Source organism: Artemia sp. Qi Xiang Cuo, unplaced genomic scaffold (genome assembly GCF_049724085.1).
Source record: "Artemia sp. Qi Xiang Cuo unplaced genomic scaffold, ASM4972408v1 HiC_scaffold_22, whole genome shotgun sequence".
NCBI classification, from domain to species: domain Eukaryota; kingdom Metazoa; phylum Arthropoda; class Branchiopoda; order Anostraca; family Artemiidae; genus Artemia; species Artemia sp. Qi Xiang Cuo.
In genome coordinates, this window is record NW_028297431.1 from 4304565 (window position 1) to 4327681 (window position 23117).

General features: G+C 35.0%; 2 protein-coding genes across 2 annotated transcripts in view; one reads left to right on the top strand and one right to left on the bottom strand.

Annotated features, from left to right (window-relative positions):
• LOC148939076 (neprilysin-4-like) overlaps positions 1-918 on the bottom strand; it is a 14907-nt gene extending 13989 nt beyond the window's left edge. Inside the window, exon 1 of the mRNA XM_089107366.1 lies at positions 877-918. Within this exon, the coding sequence (XP_088963492.1) occupies positions 877-918 (42 nt within the window). The remainder of the gene's footprint in view (positions 1-876) is intronic.
• LOC148939077 (neprilysin-4-like) overlaps positions 917-23117 on the top strand; it is a 32992-nt gene continuing 10791 nt past the window's right edge. Inside the window, exons 1-3 of the mRNA XM_089107367.1 lie at positions 917-1090; positions 3688-3850; positions 7355-7564. Coding sequence (XP_088963493.1) covers positions 917-1090; positions 3688-3850; positions 7355-7564 — 547 coding nt within the window. The remainder of the gene's footprint in view (positions 1091-3687; positions 3851-7354; positions 7565-23117) is intronic.

Below are 23117 nucleotides of genomic sequence, written 5' to 3' on the forward strand. Positions count from 1 at the left end.
GTCTTCCTAGTCTTCGATATAAGAATCGCTCGAATATATTGGGTCTACAACGTTATTATTTCGTATAAGTCGATAAGTATTTCTGCAGTATTGATGTGATGGCGAGGAGTCTGACCGAGACAACACGGTTACAAAATTATTGGAAAATGTAAATAGAGTCAAGAATAGCAAAATTTTCAGTAAAAAAATTGCGGCTCTAGTATCATTCAATTTAATACAAAAGTGAAGACAAAGAATAAAGTTCAGGGGTATTTTGTGCACTTTGACTTAAGACTTAAAGGTGTATATTCCGATAAATTCTTCATCTTATATCTAGTCCATATTAAAGTTGAGCGTTATTTAATTTGCACTTTTTAATAATGCCTTTAAAGGTTTCTGCTAATCCAGATCTATTATCTACTCTACACAAAATAGCTATGACTGATTTTTACATCTTCACGTCACCCACCCTCCATAATAACAATGAATACCTCGGCCAGTGAAGCTACTCACCTGGTCGATTTTTGGGTACCAAATATCACCTCTTAATCCTCATTTATTTCTCACGACTTTTGCCCGAGCCACATCATAGTCACATCTGTCGATAAAACAAAAGCAAGTTTTATGAAGAAAGTGGCATTTTCTAGATTTTAGCGCCACACTTTTATTTAAGAATGGGAAATTGAAATTTTAAGAAATTAGCTTAAAGAGTTCGCACCAACACTAATTTGTGTCCAACTGTTCTCTTCTAATGCTACGTCTTCTTAGCTTTTGTCAGACTCCTGTCAAATGTAGAAGAGCTGCTGTTTTAAGTTTCCACATTTTCTAGTCTTAAGAATTATGCCTTAAATCTTGACTCTGATTGTCAGTCAAGAAATTTTCTTTTGTTTTTATTACGTTTATTGAATGTTTATTAGTGAAACGCTTATTGCAGACCATGGACCTCATTGAAGAGATACGCGATAGTTTTGGGAACCTGCTCAAGCAGACTGATTGGCTCGATGGGATCACCAAAGAAGAAGCAAAGACAAAGCTCTCAGCCATACAGCCTTTAGTTGGATATCCAGACTATATAGTTGAGGATGACAGACTGGCTGATGATTATTTTGCGGTATGTACTGCTTATTTAAAATCCCTTCTGTGATGCTAGGGAAATGTCTTTCTTTAACCTAGTACAAGTAACGTATGCCACGCTTCTGTACCATAAACTATAATTTTCCTTAATTGAAATATATTCCTCCAAATAGATGGAGAATAAGGTTCTAACCCCATCCCCTATATATTATTACAAACAACTTCTCATTAAAAGTTGGAAAAATAGGGTCTATAAATACCATTCTTAAGACTTCTACTTTAAATTCTTTTAGTTAGAGAAGGGCTGGGCACTTGAGCTTCCATCAGTGCTAGGTTTATAACTTTTTTTCGTTCCTTTGTACGAATCTAAAGATTAAATTATCTGTTATAAATGCTGCATTGTAGAGGCGGACAGAATACCATAAAATGCAGTGTGATGCTGAAGTCACAAAAGCTTGTTTTATCTTTGAAGTTAATGCAATTCCAGAATTGCGATATATTTATTACAATAAATTTTTTTATTTATTCGAGTTTTAGCAGCTCAAAGAGACTGAGGCGTCAATCAGCATTTTTTTTGTAGACTATTTTTCCGCTAGTCCTTTATCGACTTTAATCACTACAATTACTTCTATCTAATATTTCATTTGATTATGGGGCGGGGGAGGCACGGGGCGAGCCTACACTTATAACTTATCAAATATTATTAAAAAATGGCAACAATCTATTTGAGTTTGATGGATATCCTCATTAAAATGCTTTTTTGAAAAGTCATGCAACATTAAGTATTTTCGAAAAGTATTTCCGAAAAAAAAAATATTTTCGTAAAAGTATTTTAATAAAGGTTTAACCAATTTAACCAAATAAGCATTTAACCAAACCCAAATAGGCTGTTACTATTTTTCTAGTAATATTGACCAGTTATAAGTGTAGACTGCTCCACTCCCACCCTCCCAGTATACATATATTAAGCAAGCTTGTTCGATAACAAAAAGCCCACACTTCACAAAGAAAAAAAAATCAAATTTTAACAAAAATAATAAATAAAAAAAATTGGAATAGAACACTTCGCCAAAATAACCGCTATCAAATATCGGATTTATTGATATATTCTTTTTAAATTTAGAATGGTAATGGGCAGGATATGGTCAGATTCAAAATATAACCTGGGAGACACAAATAAGCCAATAGCTTGGTGTTTCATATTTAGTTTGAACGAGTTTAGTTTTCTTTTTCGAGAAAGATTTTTCGTTGAAAATTTATCCTTGCATGAAAGCTATTTTGCTAGTGGCGTCGACATGTCAAGTTCTTGCTCAAGACTATTTTACTATTTCTTCTCGTTTAAATCCATAACCCGTGCGACCAGGGGTAGAGGGAGTCCAGGGGCGTCAGTTGGGGGGGGGGAGTATTTTTCCCCCCATCCCCTAAATTTCGAAAATTAGACTTTTGGGGGTATTTTTATTGTCAAATGTTTTTGGTATATTGTTAAAAAAAAATAAAGATAATAAGAGTAGCACCGCCTAGATTTCGAAAAATAAATTTTTCAGCAAAAAGAAAAAATAATTAAGGCAAAAAATATTGCCTTAAATCTTTGGTCTGATTGGTCAATCACAAGTTTTATGCTTGAAAGTTAGGCAATGCTCAGGTCAAGAAATTGTGACTTGGATACATAGTTAGCGCTGGAGTCATGCGTGACTATGATTTTATCGATTAGTGTTCCTATAATATAGCCCAGGCATATTTAAGAGATGACAGTAGTTATCAAACAATCTTACGTGACCAGTAAAAATTATTTATAAATGTTGAACAAGTAAATGACTTCACCCGCGTAGTAGATCAAAAGTAAAGGATAAATTCCATCCGTATACCCTTCTTCGTCCAACCATAATTATTTACTAAAAGCATTATTAAAAATTAATTTAAGAAGGCTACTGTTCATTGAAAATTTTGACTAAATATTCAGATTTGTCCAAATTTTTATTACAATCCAAAATTTATATTTTTAAGCAGAAAAGCTGTCAAAGGGGGGCGCACCCAATCAATTTACAATTATTGATATATACAATTTAACAGCAAGAAATCAGAGGTTTATTGGGCTGGTAGCAAATATCGTATTTAGGTTGGGCCTGACCATGATTTCAAGAACGGTCAGAAATTAAATAAAAAAAAACAAGCTTTTTCAACTGGATGTAAGGATCAACATTGGAACTTAAAATGAACAGAAATTATTTCACATATGAGGGGTGATTCCCCCTCCTCAACCCCTTGCTCTTTAGGCTAAATTTTGACTTTTGGTTCGAATTCTTTAAGAAGACTACATAAACACAATGGCCATCGATTTGGAACAAGAATTTTTTTTAAGCACCAAAAAACTTCAGCATAACGAGCGAGGGGTGGAGAAGGGAGCAGCCCTCCCCTGATGTGGAATAGTTTCTGTGCGTTTTAAGTTTAAACGTTGCTCCTTACTTCCAATTGAAAAACTTGCGTTTTTTTTCAATTTCTTAAAGCACTATTCCTGAAACTACATCTTCTTTTTCTTATCCGTACAGCGGAAAGGCAGTGTCATTTTCACTAATTAACACTCTTTGTTTTACATAATTATCAAAGCTTTAGCTGTACTAAAATTCTTTATTTCAGTTAGATATACTTGAGGACGAATATTTCATTAATGTGCTGAAATTTGTACGAGCAGCATTTGAAGCAGAAATAAGTCGAGTAAATCAGCCCGTAGATAAGGAGCAGTGGAATATAGTACCAGCTACAGTGAATGCCTATTACAGCAGACAGCGTAATCAAATTTGTGAGTAATATCTTATGCTGTTCAATGATCTCTAAGAACTAGTATTGTGGTTCTTTTCCTTTGAGGTACCGTCAAAATGAGGTAGTTCTTGCCAATATGATGTCCCTATTTTGGCAGCAATAGGGATATTTATGACAGACTCAACACTATGCCAGATTACAGAAATAGTGTATCTATTTTCAGGCTTCACATGGAGAAGATATTGAAGAGAATGATTTGTCGGGGGGGGGGCTCAAGAAAAAATCAAAGAAAAACCCTAAAAGGGAAATTTTATTAAACAATCATAAAATTTAATAAAAAAAATGCACACCTCGAGAATTATTTCGGGGCTCTGAAGCTCTCCCCCCCCCCTTCATCCGGGATATGAAAATAAATTTCTAAACTCGTATTTTGTTGCAAAAATTATCATTATGTTCCACCGAGACAAAAGCTGAGAAAAAGAACATGTTGTGCTGTTTAATGGGCAGCTTAAAGACAGGGTATATATTATTAAACTGGAAGGGCCAAAAAATCCGTCAGAGGAAGATTACAAATAGCATTACATTAGCGCCGTTTGGTTTTGGGTTTGTGTTTTTTTTTTGTTTTTTTTTTGTTTTTTTTTTTAGCTGTGCACTGCTATTCTGACTTTGGTTCCAAGGTTGCACTTTTTTTTAACTTTTTGCCCGTCCAAATCAGTAACATTGTACTCAATGTGGCACTAGTTTCTTTTTTTATTATTACTTTTTCTATAAGAACTACGTTAAAGCGCCGAAATTCGTTTCACTTGTGTTTACTTTGTTCTCTGCAGCTATTTTTATATAGTAGCTCGGGAAGCTTTTTTTTTCCAAATACCTTTGAAAACAGGTAGAGGGTTCTTGTTGCAGCTTTAAATACTTCAATTTTTGCTGAAACAAAACTTCTTATAAATTTTAACTTTTAAAACTTTTTGCATGCTGACCCATGGTCTGCGTTGCGCAGGTGCAGATCTTTTGATTTAATGCCTTCGGCCAGGAGTGTAATAGTTTTATAAATCATTGTAAAAATCCAGGAAAGGGATGCAACGCTTCAATGTGCTTTGTAGGTTAGGAACTGAGACATTTTATAGAAGGGAAGGGGGAGGTAGAATTTTTTTATGGTTCTGTCTCATCGCTGATTCATTCATATCTATATAATACTAGATATACATTTTTTCTTTTTTTCTTGAACCTTAGTGTTTTCACTTCAACGCTGTTTTAATTACCCTGTCTCCACTACACCACTGTCTACCTGACTTTTGCCATCTAAAAACTGTATTTCGCGTATAAATGTGTTCACCTGATCCTGCCCTCTTTTTTTCCTCTCGCATCTTCTTTTTCCTTTCCATATCTTCACAGTTTGCCCAATAAAAAAGAAAAATGATAATGGTCAGACTCTGAAGTTTTCGCTATTTATTCCATTCTGATATTTCAAAGATGGCACTTGGTTAAGTGTAAAATTCTTACTTCAACATTTTTTCAGGGTCGGACTTCTATTGTTTTTTTTTTTTTTTTTTTTGTTTTTTTTCTATCTCTATGAAAAATATTTTCTTTCTCAGGTTACAATTATTTGTTCAAAAATGCTAAAGATCTAATTGTGATTTTTTAATTTCTTACAGTTATGAAAGCTTATAGTGTGAAAGGTTAAGTGTAAAAATCTGACTTCAACATTTTTCAGTCGGACTTCTATTTTTTTTTTTATCTCTATGAAAAATAATTTCTTTCTCAGGTTACAATTTTTAGTTCAAAAATACTAAGGATCTAATTGTGATTTTTTAATTTCTTATAGTTGTGAAAGCATTATCACGGTAGACGACACTCAAAACTTTCAGAGGTCACGCATCTTTGTCACCTTTTAAAACCACTGAGAGAAACGATTGCTCATTTTCGTTGTCTCGTCATCTGTATTCCGTCATCTGTATTCCGTTATCCTCGTCATCCGTTCTCTCCTTTTCTCTGCCTTAATGTACATTTGGTGTTGCGCAGATTATTTAAAATTTAAAAATTCTTAATATTAAAACTTTTGAATTCTTAATATTAAAACTTTTGAATTTTTAATATTAAATAAACTTTGGAGCTTTACTTTTTGAATAAAATAAATTTGTTATCTTTAGGAATATCCGTAAATTCCCTTTCAGAATACATTTCAAGAATATTTGATAGTTAGGGGCCATAGCTCGCTTAGCCCTGTTCAAAATGACATCTCTCAAGGGAAGTGTATTTCTTACCCTCTCAATTGGCGTCCTTAGTTGGAGCCAACAGGCGCAGAGAAAGAATATTTTGTTCTAGCTTAGTGAAAACGAATTTTTGGATATTTTGAATTCAATGGAGGAATAATCGGTGAAAGTATTGGAATCAATAGGTGAACGTATCCAACATTTAAATATTGAATTTAAACGAGCTCTTGATCATCCGTTGATTGAGAAGATTTGGTAAAGAAGAATAGAGGATTAGGCTCCGTGGTAACGAAAGAAAAGATGTTAGGACTGAATTAAATAATTCTTTTGTTAACTAAATGAATTAACTAATTATGTAAAATTGGTTGAAACTATTATCAATATTCGAATGATCCAAAAAATATCCCAATATAAGTTTCCTTGTTTTTCATCACATGAATTAGATTTTTCTTCTTAAAACAATATTTTATTTTACGGACATCGTGTTCAAGACCATTTATAGCTTCTTCTGGTAGCTAAAGATTAGACAGTTTTCAGACATCCATTTTTCAAAATTTGGGATTTCATCAAGGAATGTTTTCATTTGAATTAAATGCTCTGAACCCAACATGTAACTAATAGATCAAACACTTAGTCGCTTGCGACCAAATGCTATGTATAACTACATGTTAATAGACTTGACTACATGATAACTACACAAGACCAGACAATTAGGTCAGTTTCACGAAGAGAAATCCCAAATGACCCCTAACAATTTCTCCCGCTTAAAATTAACTAAAATTAACTAATGGTGGTGTAGTACTTACATTTTTAGTATTTACTAACTTATATGTACAAACGACAAGCAATTAGAAACAGTCAAAACGTCTCAACACGTTGTTATTTTTCTGTTCTGTTTGATTTTTGTCATTTACTATAACACCTTTCTGATTATAACTACTGAGTTCCTTTTTTTGTCCCTATCTGCGATTTTTTTTTTCCTAGTAACACGTTTGCAGTTAAATTGTCTGCTTAATAACTGGAATTATTTTTTTATCGCGTGTCGTTTGATGCCATATCTAGGTACAAGGATTTACGGTGCTACTCTCTTATGTTTGCAAATATCCTTTCCTCATCAGTTAACTGCCGAAGGACTGTCAATCTCCACCATATGCTGCACATCTCAGAGCAATGCCTGTTCAGCCGCTGGTGGCAATCTTTCACCACGCGAAACCTCTTTGCGCCACGCATGGCACACTTCTGCCAGAAGTGGTATGTCACCTGGCGTACATAATTTTGAAAGTGACCGACCTTTCGTCAACTGATGCAATAATTAAATATTACTTTATTTTTAGTGTTGCCTGCAGGAATACTTCAACCCCCATTTTATCATCAAGGACTGCCACGAGCCTTGAATTATGGAGGAATTGGTGTCATCATCGGTCATGAGATAACCCATGGTTTTGACGATCAAGGTAGACAATTTGATGCAGAGGGGAACTTACGGCAGTGGTGGGGCCAAGAATCGCTGATCCGGTTTAAGGAGAAAGCTCAGTGCATTATAGGTAAATCAAATTAGAAAATTCGACTTAGGAAGAATTGAATAATTAAGAAAAATATCCACGATGATCTGAAATTGTTCGGAATAAAGATTTTGGCTGAAAGATTTTATTTTTCTTCCTTGTAATGTTTCGGGGATTCGCTTTCATGACTAAAGGGCATATTTATAACAATAAAAAATGAACTTAATATTTACTGAACAAATAACATCAATTAAGGCTATGTTAGTCCACGTAATGTAGTATACAAAACGGGAGTAGGACGACTTCATGTCAAGGAGAAAAACACCAGAAGCTCTGGGCAGAACTTACAAAGCGATTTCAGAAGTCCGTGAACCCCAATTTCATCTCTTCGACGCTAAATTCACTGTTTTCATGTTACAGGATCTTGACATGATTTTTGGTAAAATATCGATATCGATGGAATCATAACAAGATTTTGATAATTTATGTGATATTAATATCACCTTTTCTCTTTGGGTATTTTCTAGTTTACATAAAATCACACATACCGAATATAGCTTGCATATAAATAGCTCAAATGTTTTAAACGTTCCACATTTGGTATTAGTGTGTAAAAGTGAAAAAAAATTTAATTGTAATGAAAAATAATTTCTTAATTCTTTATTTTCTTATTTAAAAAAAAATATTAAGAACATTTTAAAAAACTTTTGAAATAAAAATAACTAAAACATTAAATCGATATCAATTTCCTACTGAGCCTACGGTAAATTTGTTTTTGATTAACGATAATTTTTAGCTGATGAATCAGATGCCATTTTAGAATAATAGGTTAAGTAACTTTAGTTAAAAAATGGCAATATCAAACCAAAAAAAGGATCTACCACTAGCGATCCTTGAAGCTCGTTATATTTTCGATATTAATTTTTCAAAACACATTGAGAATTTTTGGCCATGGGCCTAGTTAGAACACTATATTGATGCAAAGGTTAGTTTACATTTGATAGCACTTACTTTATTTGACTTTTGGGGGAACTAGACGTCGTTCCGCCTCTCCTTCTACCATAACTTCATCAACATAAAATTTCAACGAGGCACTATTCGGAGCAACAGTTTCGAGACGTTACATCGAATCTCCATCCCATATCCAACCAAAAGAAGGGGAGCTCTTGAGCTGCTCCATGCTCTTAACCATCATTTTTTTTGTGTCTGGCCTACCACGATGCATTTCGAGTTTTCAAGCTAATGCCTGAGTTTTCATATTGAGTTTTCAAACGGATGGAAATTAACCAGGAGGTACAACGGTGGTCAACATGGCGTAGAACACAACCAAGCCATATGAGCCGTTATCTCATCACAATTTCCGAATCTGGGTGTTGGTGCTTACAGTGATCGTTAATCTCCTTACTAAATGTATGATCACGACCCTGGATGCGTAGAATGCGGTAGAATGGCGAGTGCATTTGATAGTGGTCCTGAAGATTATATATTCAGACACTGAGACTTCAAAGAGGAAGACATCTAGCCGAGCTGCCCTGTGTCAGTATCTCACCAATAAACTCATACTTGTTTTGTTGTTTTGGAAGGGGGAGCTTTTTGGTTTACTATACATCTGTGGCCCAAAAGAACTTGAAAGAATTTCAATACAATAGATCATCGTTCATTCCTTTAAAAAAATTGATACTTAAGAAAATGTCGGATCTAATCTGGAATTTAGACAAGAGCATTTTTACTTTGTACGATGTGGAGTGGGGGCCTGAATCAACAGGCCCAAAGACTCCAATGTTTTATTTTACTTATAGGTATCGAAATGTTGGATCCTCTGAAACCATGATACTAAATTCTCTCAAACCTGACCAATCCTGCCACAATAGGGTTCGAAGTATCAGTAGTAACCAAGGTACTATTTTGCGTACGCCCCAGTACCAAACAGGTTTTTCTGGTAGTTAATTCTATTCTACTGGTTGTTACATCTTTCTTTGCCAGGGGATTTACGCAATTTCAAAGTTCAATGTCTTTTTTTTTAGTGATAAACCAAAACCAGCATGTCTTGTTTCGTTGTTATGCAATTATTTTTTGTATATATTCAGGTTTCAAAATAGATTGTTGAACAGTTTTAAATAGTCTTTTCAACTAAACACAACAGACATTTTTCGTAAAAATTTACATAGAAAATGGATAATACTAATCAATTTCTGGCGAGTAAAAATTTTATCATTACTATAATAGAAAGAAATTGTCTTGTCCTTAAGTAAAGGGAGAAATTCTTTCCTTACACTGTGTGGTTACCTCTTTTTAAAAAAGCTTCATTGATCGTTAAATATTAAATGATCCCCTGTATTTCAATTTTAGTAAATATTCAAAAAAAGAGAAACATGTTCACTTTGATTTTGGTTCATTGTATATGAAAAATTAAAATAGAATGGTAGAAACAACCACTTTGCTAATGGCTTAATCTATTTGACTACTTAAAACTTACACTAGAACTAAGGGTACTTATGCACTTAGAAGCCTATTGTTTAGGAGCTGAAATCTCCACATAGTTCTCTTATAGGCTGAAATTTACGGTGCGATTTTTATCAAGATCAGTGGCCTTTTTAGGGATGTTTTTGAAAAAGTGCTTAGCTTTCGATCGGTAATTTGGGATTAGAATAAAATGTTGATTCTTTTAATGTATTAATTGTTACTAAAGCTTCCTTTTTATTACGGTGCGATTTTTTATCAAGATCAGTGGCTTTTTTTTAGGGATGTTTTTTGAAAATATTTCCAGGCTGTCTGCGTTGAAGAATATCTTCCTGAAATTTAATGCGTTCACACCCTCACCCTCCCCCCATTTCCTCAAAAATAAAATTTGTTACCTTATAGCCCTATTTAATAAATGACATTGTTAGCTTAGCTATCCTTTTTATTTGACGGGCCTTATTATCTCATAGGGGGATTGACTGAGCCATGTTAATTAACTTTTCCACTTCTTAAATTTCTATTTATGTCTACATTTGATTGAAATCTGGTAGTTTAAAGAGAAAAAAGGCTGTTATACCAAAGAGTTTAATAATTTCTAACTAAATTAACTTTGAGTTTCATAAAATGTTCATAACTGTATGAGTAGCAACAATTTTACGCTTGAGTATACAAAGAGGAGGCTCGCTGAAGGAAGTGTCAGTGACCAGATAATCTTGAATAAGAAAAACAAATATGTTCTTCATCTTATGAAATACGGAAGTACTTGACTGTCACATGCAATTCTTCTCCATATTGTTTAATAAGGAACGCAAATACTGCTTTTTAAGTTTGAATTTACAAATAAAGTCACGGAAGCATGGACGTAGGGGGGGGGCAGTTTATAAAAGGCCCTCCATCCCACTATCAAAACCCCTGATTTTGAAATCAAGATGTTTTTTACACTACTTTAGATGTCTAACATAAATTGAAATATTTTCCAACCCCAAAATGCATTTTTTTTTTCAAGCTAAATTTTTGTCTTTTTTTAAACGAAGAAGATACGTGCTATAATGCCCCTCTGGAAAAGAAAGCGAGATGGAGCGAACCCGCATTAATGCAAGCCACAAGGCCATCTATTATCAAATACGCTGGTATAATTACACATGACTTGGACCAGCCAATGGCCGCGAATCTTTTAATACCAGGATCCTACGACCCCAGTGTTAGCTCCATGCAAACTGGAAGGAAGTTGAAAAGGGAATAGGCTGCTTCATATATTGCCTCAACCACATCAGATTAAGATAGGAAGGACACTGCTCTTCAAGCCATACCAGAGACTTCTGATATGCAGCCAGAACTTGTAAATGTATATATTTTTTTTCCTTATTTTTTCAAAAAAATAAGACAAAATTTTCTCAGGCGCATAGCTTTTGATGAGTAAAAATTAAAATTTGTTTCTAAAAACTATTTCATTTTCTTTCATTAACCAAATTAGTGATATATAAAGTAAAGCTTATAACACTGAAATAGTTTATCACGCATTTATATAAAAAAAAAAAAACACCCTACCTTGTAACTTCTAACCAAGACGCCTTCTAATGCAATAATTCCAATATTCCTTTTAAACAAAAACTAACTATTTGAAAAACAAAAACTTAACTATTCACTGTTTCACAAATCGTTCTCAAACTGTCGTATTTTTTGTACTAAACCGTCATACACATCCGGGGCTATCAAATTATTCCCATCGCTACAGTCTGAATTTTAATCCGCTTAGTGAGGTTCTTGAAACTGGATATGTATTTGCGATAAGAAAGGTCTTTTTAATAATCTCCGATTATGTCTTTCACATGCGAAGAAAACATTATTTTGCATGAACTCATTTTCAAGCAATTATTTTTGTTGAAAGATTCAAGAAAAGAATTTGAGCCTGTTCTATTTGAACAGTGTTGTGAAGTCTAATACCCCCAACTCGACCGGTTATGGATCCGCCGCGCGCAACGAAAGCTCCCGTGACCCAAGGGTCCTCCCCGGGAAGGGTTTGGGGGGGGGGCTCGTAACAGGACCATCCAACATTTTAATTGACCTTTCATGGATGTTACGAAAGCAGAAAAAAGTTCTTCTTTCGTAAAAACATTTAGTTAGACAAGGTCAACTACATCCACAACTTCAAATAAATCCGTCGACAAAAGACAGAGGACCATTCGAATTATTGAGAAATTAACACCACCAACCGCTAACATATGGGATTCGTGTCCATTAACTGAAGCCGATGAGCATGTGTTCATACAGCATACCGCGTCAGTTGAACGATGGTCAAATTTCATTGACAGTTATATTGAAGAGGGTCAAGCACTCGAATTGAACTCATATTTCGCATTTTTATTTAAAAAAATTTTTGGAATTAAACCATTAATTTTTTTTTATCATTCTCTTGTTCTAACTTACCCCTCTAAGAATAAGACTACATTTCCCTGACTAAAAAAACAAAACAAAACAATATATATTTTTTAACATGTTCAGTTGACATTATTAAAGAAATAAGGAAATGTAACTTTTTTTTCTTCTTCTTTTAATTGTTCAGGTGGTGGTGGGGACAATGACTGAGAAATTTACAAAGTTTATTAACTATAAAAAAAATGATTATTTTACATAAAAAATAAAACTTTTTTTCTGCAGATTAAAAATATAACACCACCAGTGACACCAGTGAGTGAAAAAGCAAGTGTATTTAAAGAACCAAATCTGTCACCACCAGCAGAGTTCAGAGATGAACCTACACTGGATCTAGATAATCTGGAGTGGCTTGGGGGGTTCCTTAACGACGTTTTTTGGGGAACTGACCTGCTTGGAGGACTTAACTTGCGATATTTACATGCTTGAGGACCCGGAGTGGACGGACAGTTTTATTCATGAATATTTAAGCGACGGTACTAATGAATCTGAACTAGATGCTCGAAATAAAATTCCATCAGAGTAAAATTCGGGCTGTCTCAATCAATTTTTCCAAAACACCTAGGAATATGTGCTGTGGACCCTTATGCCACACCCCCCCACCGCGATTGAACAGACTGGGAGTCGTATCATTAACATTTTCCTGTCACCCTCCTCCACCATTCCACTTAGTGGTAGTAGATAGTAGTAGTAATACAACAGCAGCTCATTTGTTCGGTGACATTTTTAAAGACAACTTTACTGTTAGTGAATTGAGTCCTGAAACGACATGAACAGGGCAAGAAGATACTACTACGTCCTCGGAATTGCTTGATTTTTATTTGTTCAAATCTGCTCGAGATCAATTGCGAACATACTGGGTTGATTTTAGCCGCCCTGAGGAAAATACAGGCAGTATTTTAAATGATCCTGTGAAATTTCTCCATAGCCAGATCGACAAAATCAAGTTTAAAATGGATATTCAGATCCTAACTTGAGGGAATCAGGGGGGGGTTAAAGCATCGGTTAATAAAAAATTTTATTGACAAAATGCAACAACTAGAGGCATTTTTTATTTTCATTTTTCGACAGGCAACCAGACTTTTTAGCCAGGTCTAAACGATTTTGAAGACAATTTTTTCACATGGTTGAATAAACTAATTTCAAGTTTGGACAAATCGAGCGAGAGAGGGCGTGGGTCCACCGTTTTATACATTGAACGCATAGATCTGAATCTCAGTAGATTTAAAAAAAAACTTTAGTTTGAGGGGTGAGAGGGGTAAAAGAATAAAATGCCAGCGAGATTTGTCGGGTACAGTAGGAGTTCAGGGCTTCAGATTTGACACGGGACTGCAATGTTTTAAGTACGCGTTTTTAGCAGTAGCCCATAAGACATTATAAAAGATTCATGAGTGAAAAATCTCGACGGACTTGCTCGTAGCCGTGGAAAAAATTTCCCTAAAGTAAATTTTGATTGTTTAGATAGACAGTATGCGGTGTCCATAAAAAAAATAAGAATGTTCAAAAAAGCACAGGAAACTATTGGTGGGGGTGGGGTTGGTCTCCAGTATGACACTGAATGAGTAGAGGGGGGGAAAAACCGAATAAAAAAAGTGTTTTGTACTCAATGAGGACACCGATGGTGGAAAATGTAACAAATTGTGTACGGGTTCTTTACCAACATCCAAAAGATGTAAATTCTTATGGTCATTTTTTCCCCGTTACAGCGATAAGTGGACCCCACTGTCAAGGCAAGAACAACGGTGAACACTTCTCTTGCCCCATGTTTTTGTCCTCATTTAGACCTGAGCGAACGTTTACAGATCAAATAAGGCCTTGTAAACTTCACCGGCATTAGGGACTAGACATGCCGGCAGAAGTCAAAGACATTTTACAGTTTAAAATTTTTAAAATTCCCGTCTACAATCTGGTGAAGTGTCTTCAGATCGGGAAACGGGAATGGTTGAGGTATCGAACCCACCCAAACCAAATATAGTCAAGGAACACAAACTAGTTGCGTGTTCCTACGCACACGCCCGTCGCGATTGCAACAATAAAATGCTATTGGAAGAGTTTTTTTTACTATGGACGAGGAGGGCAGTATGGAAAAGCTATTGGTTTCTTTAATAAAAACGGCAAACAGAGCAATTTCACGATTACGTCATACCAATTATCCAATGACATTGTCGGATAAGGAGCGACAGACACTGGGAAAAGGGACAATTTGTTGGGTATGTAAGGACGCCCTTGCTCCAAAAGACGCGATACAGGACCACAATCGCACTATCGATCCTAATTCAATAGGGCAAAGTAACTTTCGTGGTCTGGCTGACACGTCGTTCAATTTACAAATTAAACAACAACTTTTTCCATAAGTGTTTATGTATAACTCTAACTATAATCTAAAGTATGTGCTACCTGCGATGGCTCATCTTCAAAGAGATGACACAACAGATGATGCATGGGTGATAGACAGCTTTACGTACAATATCTTACATAAATCATCGGAAGATTTGCTTGTTTGGAATTTATGTGGAAACTTGTTGAAACCGGCTTTAAGTACACGAATAAAAATTGCTTTTTAGATTCCTACAATTTTTTCCTAAATCATTGAGCGAATTAATTCAGGTACAGAAGAACGATGACGGCTGCAATGCTTTCCCCCTTCTCAAGCAACAATTTCCAAATGATCTATATGATTTGTTAACGGTCAAGGGCATCTATCCTTATGACCATTGTTGTTCCATGTCGAGATTCGCCGAGGAAACTATTCCTCCACTTGAATCGTTTTATGACAGTCTTCACAACCGGAGGTGAACCCCTGAGGACTGAAGTTTTGCTAAAAAGGTTTGGGCAGAGGGCGTAAATAAATAAGGTTTTGAATACTTTTATATATTTTTGTAGAGTGACTTGTTAACTCGGTTAGAAGTTGTGTGTAAAAATACGTACAAAATCTATGAGGAATTTTTTCTTGATGCGATTTCTTATTTTTCTTCGACTCATCCCGTTATTGACCTCATACTAAAAATGAGTGCTGAAAAAATCAGGCTAATCCCTGACAGGGATCAGCACATGTTCATCAAAAAGTCAAGGAGGGGGGGTTTTGTTTTTCATGGGGACCGTATATTCGAAACTGATCTAGCAGGACAGAGGACTGGGACAAAATTGAAGGTAGTTTTCCTCGATATGGAGTCTCTCTACCCTTCAGTCATCTCCAATTATGCACGACCTTGCAGCAACTATAAATGGTTCAATGATCCACAAGCTTCCCATTTAACAGACCTTGACAGTGTTGATGAAAATGGCCCGGTTATGTATTTTTGTGAAATTGATGTGGAGATACCAGTAAAGCTTCATGATTCAGTAAAGGATTTGATTTTTCTGCGAATTAATAGACCTGTGACTAAGGACTGTTTGAGTCCCTGCAATATGTGTATATTCGAGGTGGATTGATTGCATTGGGCACCTTCAAAACAAAAACTTATTGCTGCCATTCTGCCAAAAAAAAAATTGTTTTAGATCATGTAGCATTAAAATGTATTTTCAGCAATGGTTTCAACGTCACAAAGATTCACCAAGCCCTCGATTTTAGTCAAAAACCTGATTTGAAAACGTTAGGTGACTCTTTTGTCAACAAACACTCTGCAGCAGAGACGAAAGCCGAAAGAGAAATCTATAAACTCATTTTGAATTCAGCTGTCTGCAAAATGTATGTGAGTGTTCATACCAGGAATCTTTGTGACGTTTTGACTAATCCAGAAAAATGTGATTGAATTATTACCAATCCCATTTATACTTACTTTACAATCAGTGGTTCGGAAGTGGTACTTTTGAATATGAAAAAAAGACGCAGTGTTTTAAATAAGAATATTGCTGCAGGCAGTCCAGTCTTGGAGATATCAAAAAAACTCATGTTAGAATTCTAATATAGTTTTGCTAGGGTACGATGGCCGGAACAGGGGCCAGTAGAGGTCTGCTACGGGGATATGGACTCTCTACTGCTGAGAGTAAAAACACCAAATATAAGGGATAATTCGGTGCATGGTTAATTTATCCGCTCCTGGTGGGACTACCCAATTTGGAATTGGTGTATTTACCCTGATCTAGTGGAAGGTGTGGCACCAAATCTTACTCTATTTTAAAATAATGAACCAGGGCGTGACTCGCTTTCCCGTGTTATGTTTATATGTCAGAAGATTTAGTTTATTCTGACACAAGACGAGGAACTCAAAAAAAGTTGCAAAGAAGGACCCACATACTTTGTGGACAAAAGTTTCGAAACGAACATGTATAGGAATTTTTTTGTAGAAAATACAATTCTACGAACAATATTGTTGGTAATTCATTCATTGAACTACATGAACTTTACTGTACATGTAGAGGAAATAGCCATAAGTAACATGTCCGAGATGGTCTATGTTTTCCAAGATGGTGTTACCATCCTCCCCCTTGGAAAGTATTTGACTTCAGACCGCACCGAATGTATTGGCCACAGGGAAAGTCTCGGCTTAAATAAAGTTCTGTCAATAGTTTCCTAAAAACCTTTTGGGAGGGGCCTCGCGGCCTTTGGGGGGGGGGGGCCTCGCGGCCGGGGGGGGGGGCCGGCCGCCAGCGCGGGGGGCGCTCCGTCACCAAAGTTATCTTTTTTTTGGGCTTAGAGCAGATTTTTTTTTCAAGTGCTCTCTCCAATTTAATGTTTTTTTTTCTCTGTAAACAAAAAAAAGTGTTTTTTCTCTCTGTATCCCTATGTAAGTGTTTTATTTTTTATTATAAATAATTTTTAAAAAGTGTATTTTTTCAAGTGCTCTCTCTCTCTAATTTAATGTTTTTTTTCTCTATAAATAAACAAAAAAAAGTGTTTTTTCTCTGTGCGTCCCTATGTAAATGTTGTATTTTTTATTATGAATAAATTAAAAAAAGTGTATTTTTTCAAAGCATTTTTACTTTTTTTTATGTGCATTTAATAAAAGAAAAAAAATATGATTATTTCTTATTCTTCGTCTTTGTCTTATTGAAGAACAGAGTAGTAGTAGTAGTAGTAGTAGTAGTAGAGAAATTATTTAGTCATTAGACAATTAGAGTATATAGGTAGTTGTCCAATTAATTTGTTGAAAAGAATATGCATGAATTTAAAAGACTGCTCAGATCATGTCTATCTGGGCCCTTAATCTCGGGAAAAACAACGCTTTTAACTAAAATAACTAAACTCTGTTGTAAAATTATTGCGGGAAAGCCGAAAAAAATCTTCTAGTGCTAGATTACTTGGCAGGGGTCATAAGAAATAATACAAGAACTTGCTGCCGTCATGAGATTGGTGCAGATACCGTTCATATAGGGAGTTGATGTTTTCAACATTAATGAACCAAACTCTTGGCTGATCATTGATGATCTGGCTGAATCTATTAAACAAGGGTCCCAGCAAATGCTGCAATTGTTCACTGTTCGCTCTCATCATGAACAGATTTCCATTACTCTTGTTCTGCAAAATATCTTTCATCAGAGCACATGCATGCGAACACTTGCTTTCAACTGTACCTACTATATCATCTACAGAGTTGCTAGTGATTCTCGTTCGCTAAAAAAGCTCAAGAAAAAAATCTACCTTAGTGTCCCTAAATGTATGCTCACAGCATACTGTCAGGTAAATAATGGACCCCCCGGCTATGTCCTATAGAAGATTAGTCATAATACGTCCGAGGATCTGCTCTTAGTCACAGATATTTTTAACAATGAAATATCAACATATCTCCCAATGAACACTAAAAAAACCTATTTTCTGCTGTAATGGCACTGAGCAAAATGCATAAAAATATACACTTGTTTTCATTTCTGAGCATTTCAAAACCTATGATTAGAAAAGCAATACTAAAACATGCTAACTACAATTATTTCATTAATATATTATCTTAACTTTTTTTAATTTTGACGGTTGTTTTTGTTAAGCTGCATGAATATTTTAAGAGGCAGTAAAAGAAATATGGTTAATGTTTACTTGCTGGAAACTATAAAAATAATTTGCATAATTTTAAATGGAAAAGACGTCTTAATGAAGGTATTAGTCTTTTTACACTTCTACTACCAATAATTGCTGGACTTGTAAACAGTTTTCTGTAGATATCAATAGCCTACAGCCGTACCTAATTAGAACCCACATTCTAATTTGTGGAGCACTTGATAAGTATCTGAGTAATGTCCTCAACACTGAAACTATTAATGATGATAAAAAACTGATTTTACTTCAAGACGCAATTCGCCGAGAGGATAAGCACTATCAATCAAAGTCCACTGCTGCTGATCCCAAAAAAGAATCATCTTCTCAAGAGTCTACTGCTGCTGCAGCTGTTCGAACACAATTAAAGATGGAGGAATTGGATTCAATTTTTTTTAAATTTGTAAATATACGACTCATCTAATAGCTTGAAAAATGAACACGACTTTCAACCTATCTCTTGGAAAGTGGTCAAATTCAAGTTGAGATCAATGGGGAAAGGATTATAATTCAGGGAAAGAGCTATAATCTACTTTATTTAACGTATGACATTATTAAAAATAGTTAAAGAATATTATAATTTGACAATCTTATATATAAATTTCTAAATAAATTAAACTTCAAAAAAAGTCTTATTGTAAATAGACAAATACTAAAAAAATTAAATGAACGTGCGTCATCATCCACATTAAAATATGAATATTAAGCAGAAGAAGATTTTAAATAAACTTAGGGAAATACGGGAACACAATTCAGAAATAGATAAAATCGAATATGTATCACGTCAACGTCAACACCACCAGCAGCAGCCAGTATACAAAAGTGTAGTTGACATTACACAACTTCTTTACGTTCAAAATGGCTGACGTTCTGAAAGATGCTTATGAAAATATAGTAGAGGCAGGGAGTTTAAGGTCCTTCAAAGCTATTTCCAAGGTCACGGGTGTTCGCAGTAAAAGTTTACAAGACTATCTACAAAATGAGCCAAGTTACAATCTTCATAGAAATCATAGACTTCGCGCCAATCAATATCGAAAAACTAAAGCCTTTTACCCATTGCATATAATGCAAGCAAATCTCCTGACTCTAGATGAGCTTCAAAGACGTCACAATACACCGTTCAAGTACATTCTACTTGCAATCATTGTTTTTAGTCGCTATGCATATGCAATTCTGTTGCGATCTAAGACAGGTGTTGAAGTTGTTCAAACCATTGAAATTATTCTCGAAAAGGATTCATATAAAAAAATTCAAACGGATTGCTGTAGTGAATTTGTTATTCCCCATGTTGCAAAAGCACTAGACATATATAATACACGGCTCTATCATAGTCAAAGTCCTATAAAGGCTGCATTGGCCGAACAATTGATAAGAACTATTCGACTTTTAATTTCAAGATATTGTAAATTGAGAAATACACCAGCTTTTATTCATGATCTAGATACAATCATGTTGATTTATAATCAACGACCTCATCAATCATTGTCCAACTCTACACCAACAGAAGTTCATCATTCGGATCATGATACAATTGACACTTTTCTTAAACAATATTCCAATGAATCAAAAGTCAAGAAGAAGAAAATAAATTCAATGTTGGTGATACTGTTCGAATTAATAGAACAACTAATGTTTTTGAAAAGGGGAATTACTTGTTGTCCAATGAACTTTTTAAAGTATAAAAAATCCTAAACTCTAAACACATAACTTATTGCCTGCAAGATAACAAAGATGAAGAGATTCTCGGCGGCTTTTATTACTATTAATTTCAAAAAGTTAAAAATGCTAGTGAAATCTACACAATTAAAAATATATAAAGACATGCACTAGGGGATGTAAGAAACAATTACTTGTTAGGTGGCTATGGTAATATTATGATTTTTATTCTTGTATCGTTGTTGAAGATATTGACAATGCCCAATGATTTCTATGTAACTTTCATGTCCAACATTTCCGATCCTCTCTACAATGACTTGAATACGACAAGTGATTTTTGTACAAAACTATCACCCGCCGGCAAATTTTACTGTACATATTAAGTGGATCTTGTAGACTTTATTCTCAGAAATACCTCAGACATCATGGGAAGGGATCTCAAATATAAAATGAGAATGAGAACCTATGATTGACCGTCACCACCAGGTGATCAAGAAAAAATTCAAAAAATCAATTGACTTAATTACGTATAAGCTTAATTATATTCCAAGGAGCTCACCTGTAAGAATGGTTTATGTCTTACTCTCAAAAAAAGAGTTTCCGCTCAGAAGATAGGAGAATTTCGTTTCAACTATTCAAAGGAGGAGGGCAAGATCTATATTAGTTTACCTATTGCCACTGTAAAGGTTATTCTCAATGATAGCCTAAAGGACGTTTTGGGCTTTGATCTAAATATATTCAATGATAGAACTGCTTAAAACACCAATATCATTTTTGCTGACTTACCCCATGCCTTCTCCAAAGACACTTGTGTATTTCTCTACGCTTCATTTGTGGAAACATCTCGTGTCGTTACTTCAAATGTTACCCTTCAAACAGTTCTTTAACTAAAAACAAAAAAATAAAAGAATAATCACTACACTATAAAGAATCTTCAGTATAGTAACGAAAACACAAACTATTTTTAAATCTTTCATTTAAATATAAGAAAAGAATTTTGTTATCAAAGATAAAGGTCCCCGGGACTAGCATTTATTAATGTTCATTTTCAAAACATGGCAGACGACAAAGACTATACAACAGCCTAAAAAATGAACACTAGAAGAATTACATGATCTCGTAACCACAGCGATGTTTATGTCGGTGATTTGAGTCCACGTCAAATAGGCAATGGATTGGACTACTACAAGGGGCGTACTACAATGTCTGGCTATGGTCTTGGTAGTTGGTTTGCTAGGCTATTTCGTTCTGCACTACCCCTTGCCAGAAAATATCTTGTACCTCCTGCATCAATTTTTGCTGCCTCACCACTACAGTACTGGGGGTCGGGCAAGAATTTCAAGGAGAGTGTTAAGGAAAATATTAGACCTTCAGCAAGAGCCGCTGGTGAACAATTAAAATCTCGACAGAAAGGGGAGGGATTGAAAAGGATGCGTTCGCGTCATTCACTCATCAGTCTCCTCTCAGTCATGAAGCAAAGGACATGCAAAAAGACTTTGAAAAGTAAAACAACGAAGGCCAATAAGCATTAAAAGAAGAAAAACAAAAATATTATTAGATAAAAGAATGAGTTCTTCTCTTAAGAGGCCTTACCTCCCTCGCAAGGAATCATATCCATCAATCAGTTCCTCATTGAATCTATTCAATGCTGAAAATGTTGATGTCAGCGTCAAGTATGGTTACTTTGAACAATTTCATCCCCAACAGCCCCTCTCGGAAAATATACACTTTCAAATATTTTCCAATGAAGGCTATTTCATTGATTTGTCGTCAACATTTATTGATTGAAATGTTGTTGTGAACAAAAAGTCAGAATATACAACTCCAAATGCCGGCGATGGTCTCTCCTATGAAAACTGTATTCTACACAACCTATTCAAACAAATTAATGTATTTATTAATGGAACATTGGTGAGCACTAGCAATAATCTATCCAACTATGCAAGCTACATACAATGGTTTAATGGTAACAAATAGTTCAATGGTAACAACATTAAACTTCTTGTCCCCCATACAATCACCACTCAACGTCACATTGCCAACGGCTCTCTTAGCTATAGCGATTCATCATTTATCAATGGAGAAATCCAATCAAAATTGGCTTTTGCCTTTGTGAAGAGTGGCAGTGCCGTTGGATCCTGGACTGAATCCCCCCATGATTTTAATTTTTTCGGTCTATCTAGCCTTGTGTGCAAAGTGAATGGTACACTCTATTATTTGACAAATAATCCTATAGAGCTCTGTATGAGTTGACGATGTAGTCACTATATAACGTCTTTCAAATATTTGAAAATTAGAAAACCGATTCAATATTTTAAAAATATCATAGGGTTATTGTTTTGGATTTTTCAGGCACACAGGATATGACCGTAGTACGAACTGGGAACGTACGTTTAGAGTGTACATTTGCTAATGCTCTGACTGAGAGTATCACGCTAATATCACTGAGTCAATTTGAAACCTATTGGGAAATCACACCCGACGGCAGTGTTCTACTAGACCTTGCACCATGAACACAAATCAAATAATCAATGTATTTAGTATGGATCCATACATGTCCCAGTACAAGTCCTATTGCATACCCTCGGACTTCATTGAAAAAATTCCAAGTGTTAACAATACCCTAATCATTGTTAATAGCAGTCCATCTACTTTGAAAACCGGCCAGTGGCTATTCATCTTTCAAACTGCGAAGAACATTGAATTTTTTGATCCTCTTGGCCTATCGCATAAATTCTACACGCCGTACATCAGTAACTTTAATGAAAGCAATGGGGAAACCATTATTCAAAATCAACGAAGAATATAGGATTTAACGAGTAAGACATGTGGCTTTCATGCACTACTCTTTCATTTTCAGAAGTAGTGGCTATACATACAAGCAGTTGCTAAGTATCTACGTTGACTTACCTCGATTGAAAGACTTTCTAGTGGAGAATATACTTACAAGTGTATTTAATATTGATTTTAGTGCCCTAATAATAAAAGTTCAAAAAGGTGTATGTGCAATTGTTTATTAATAAAAAAAAAATTTATATACATGATAATACGACATTTCTAATCTTTCGATTTCATCCA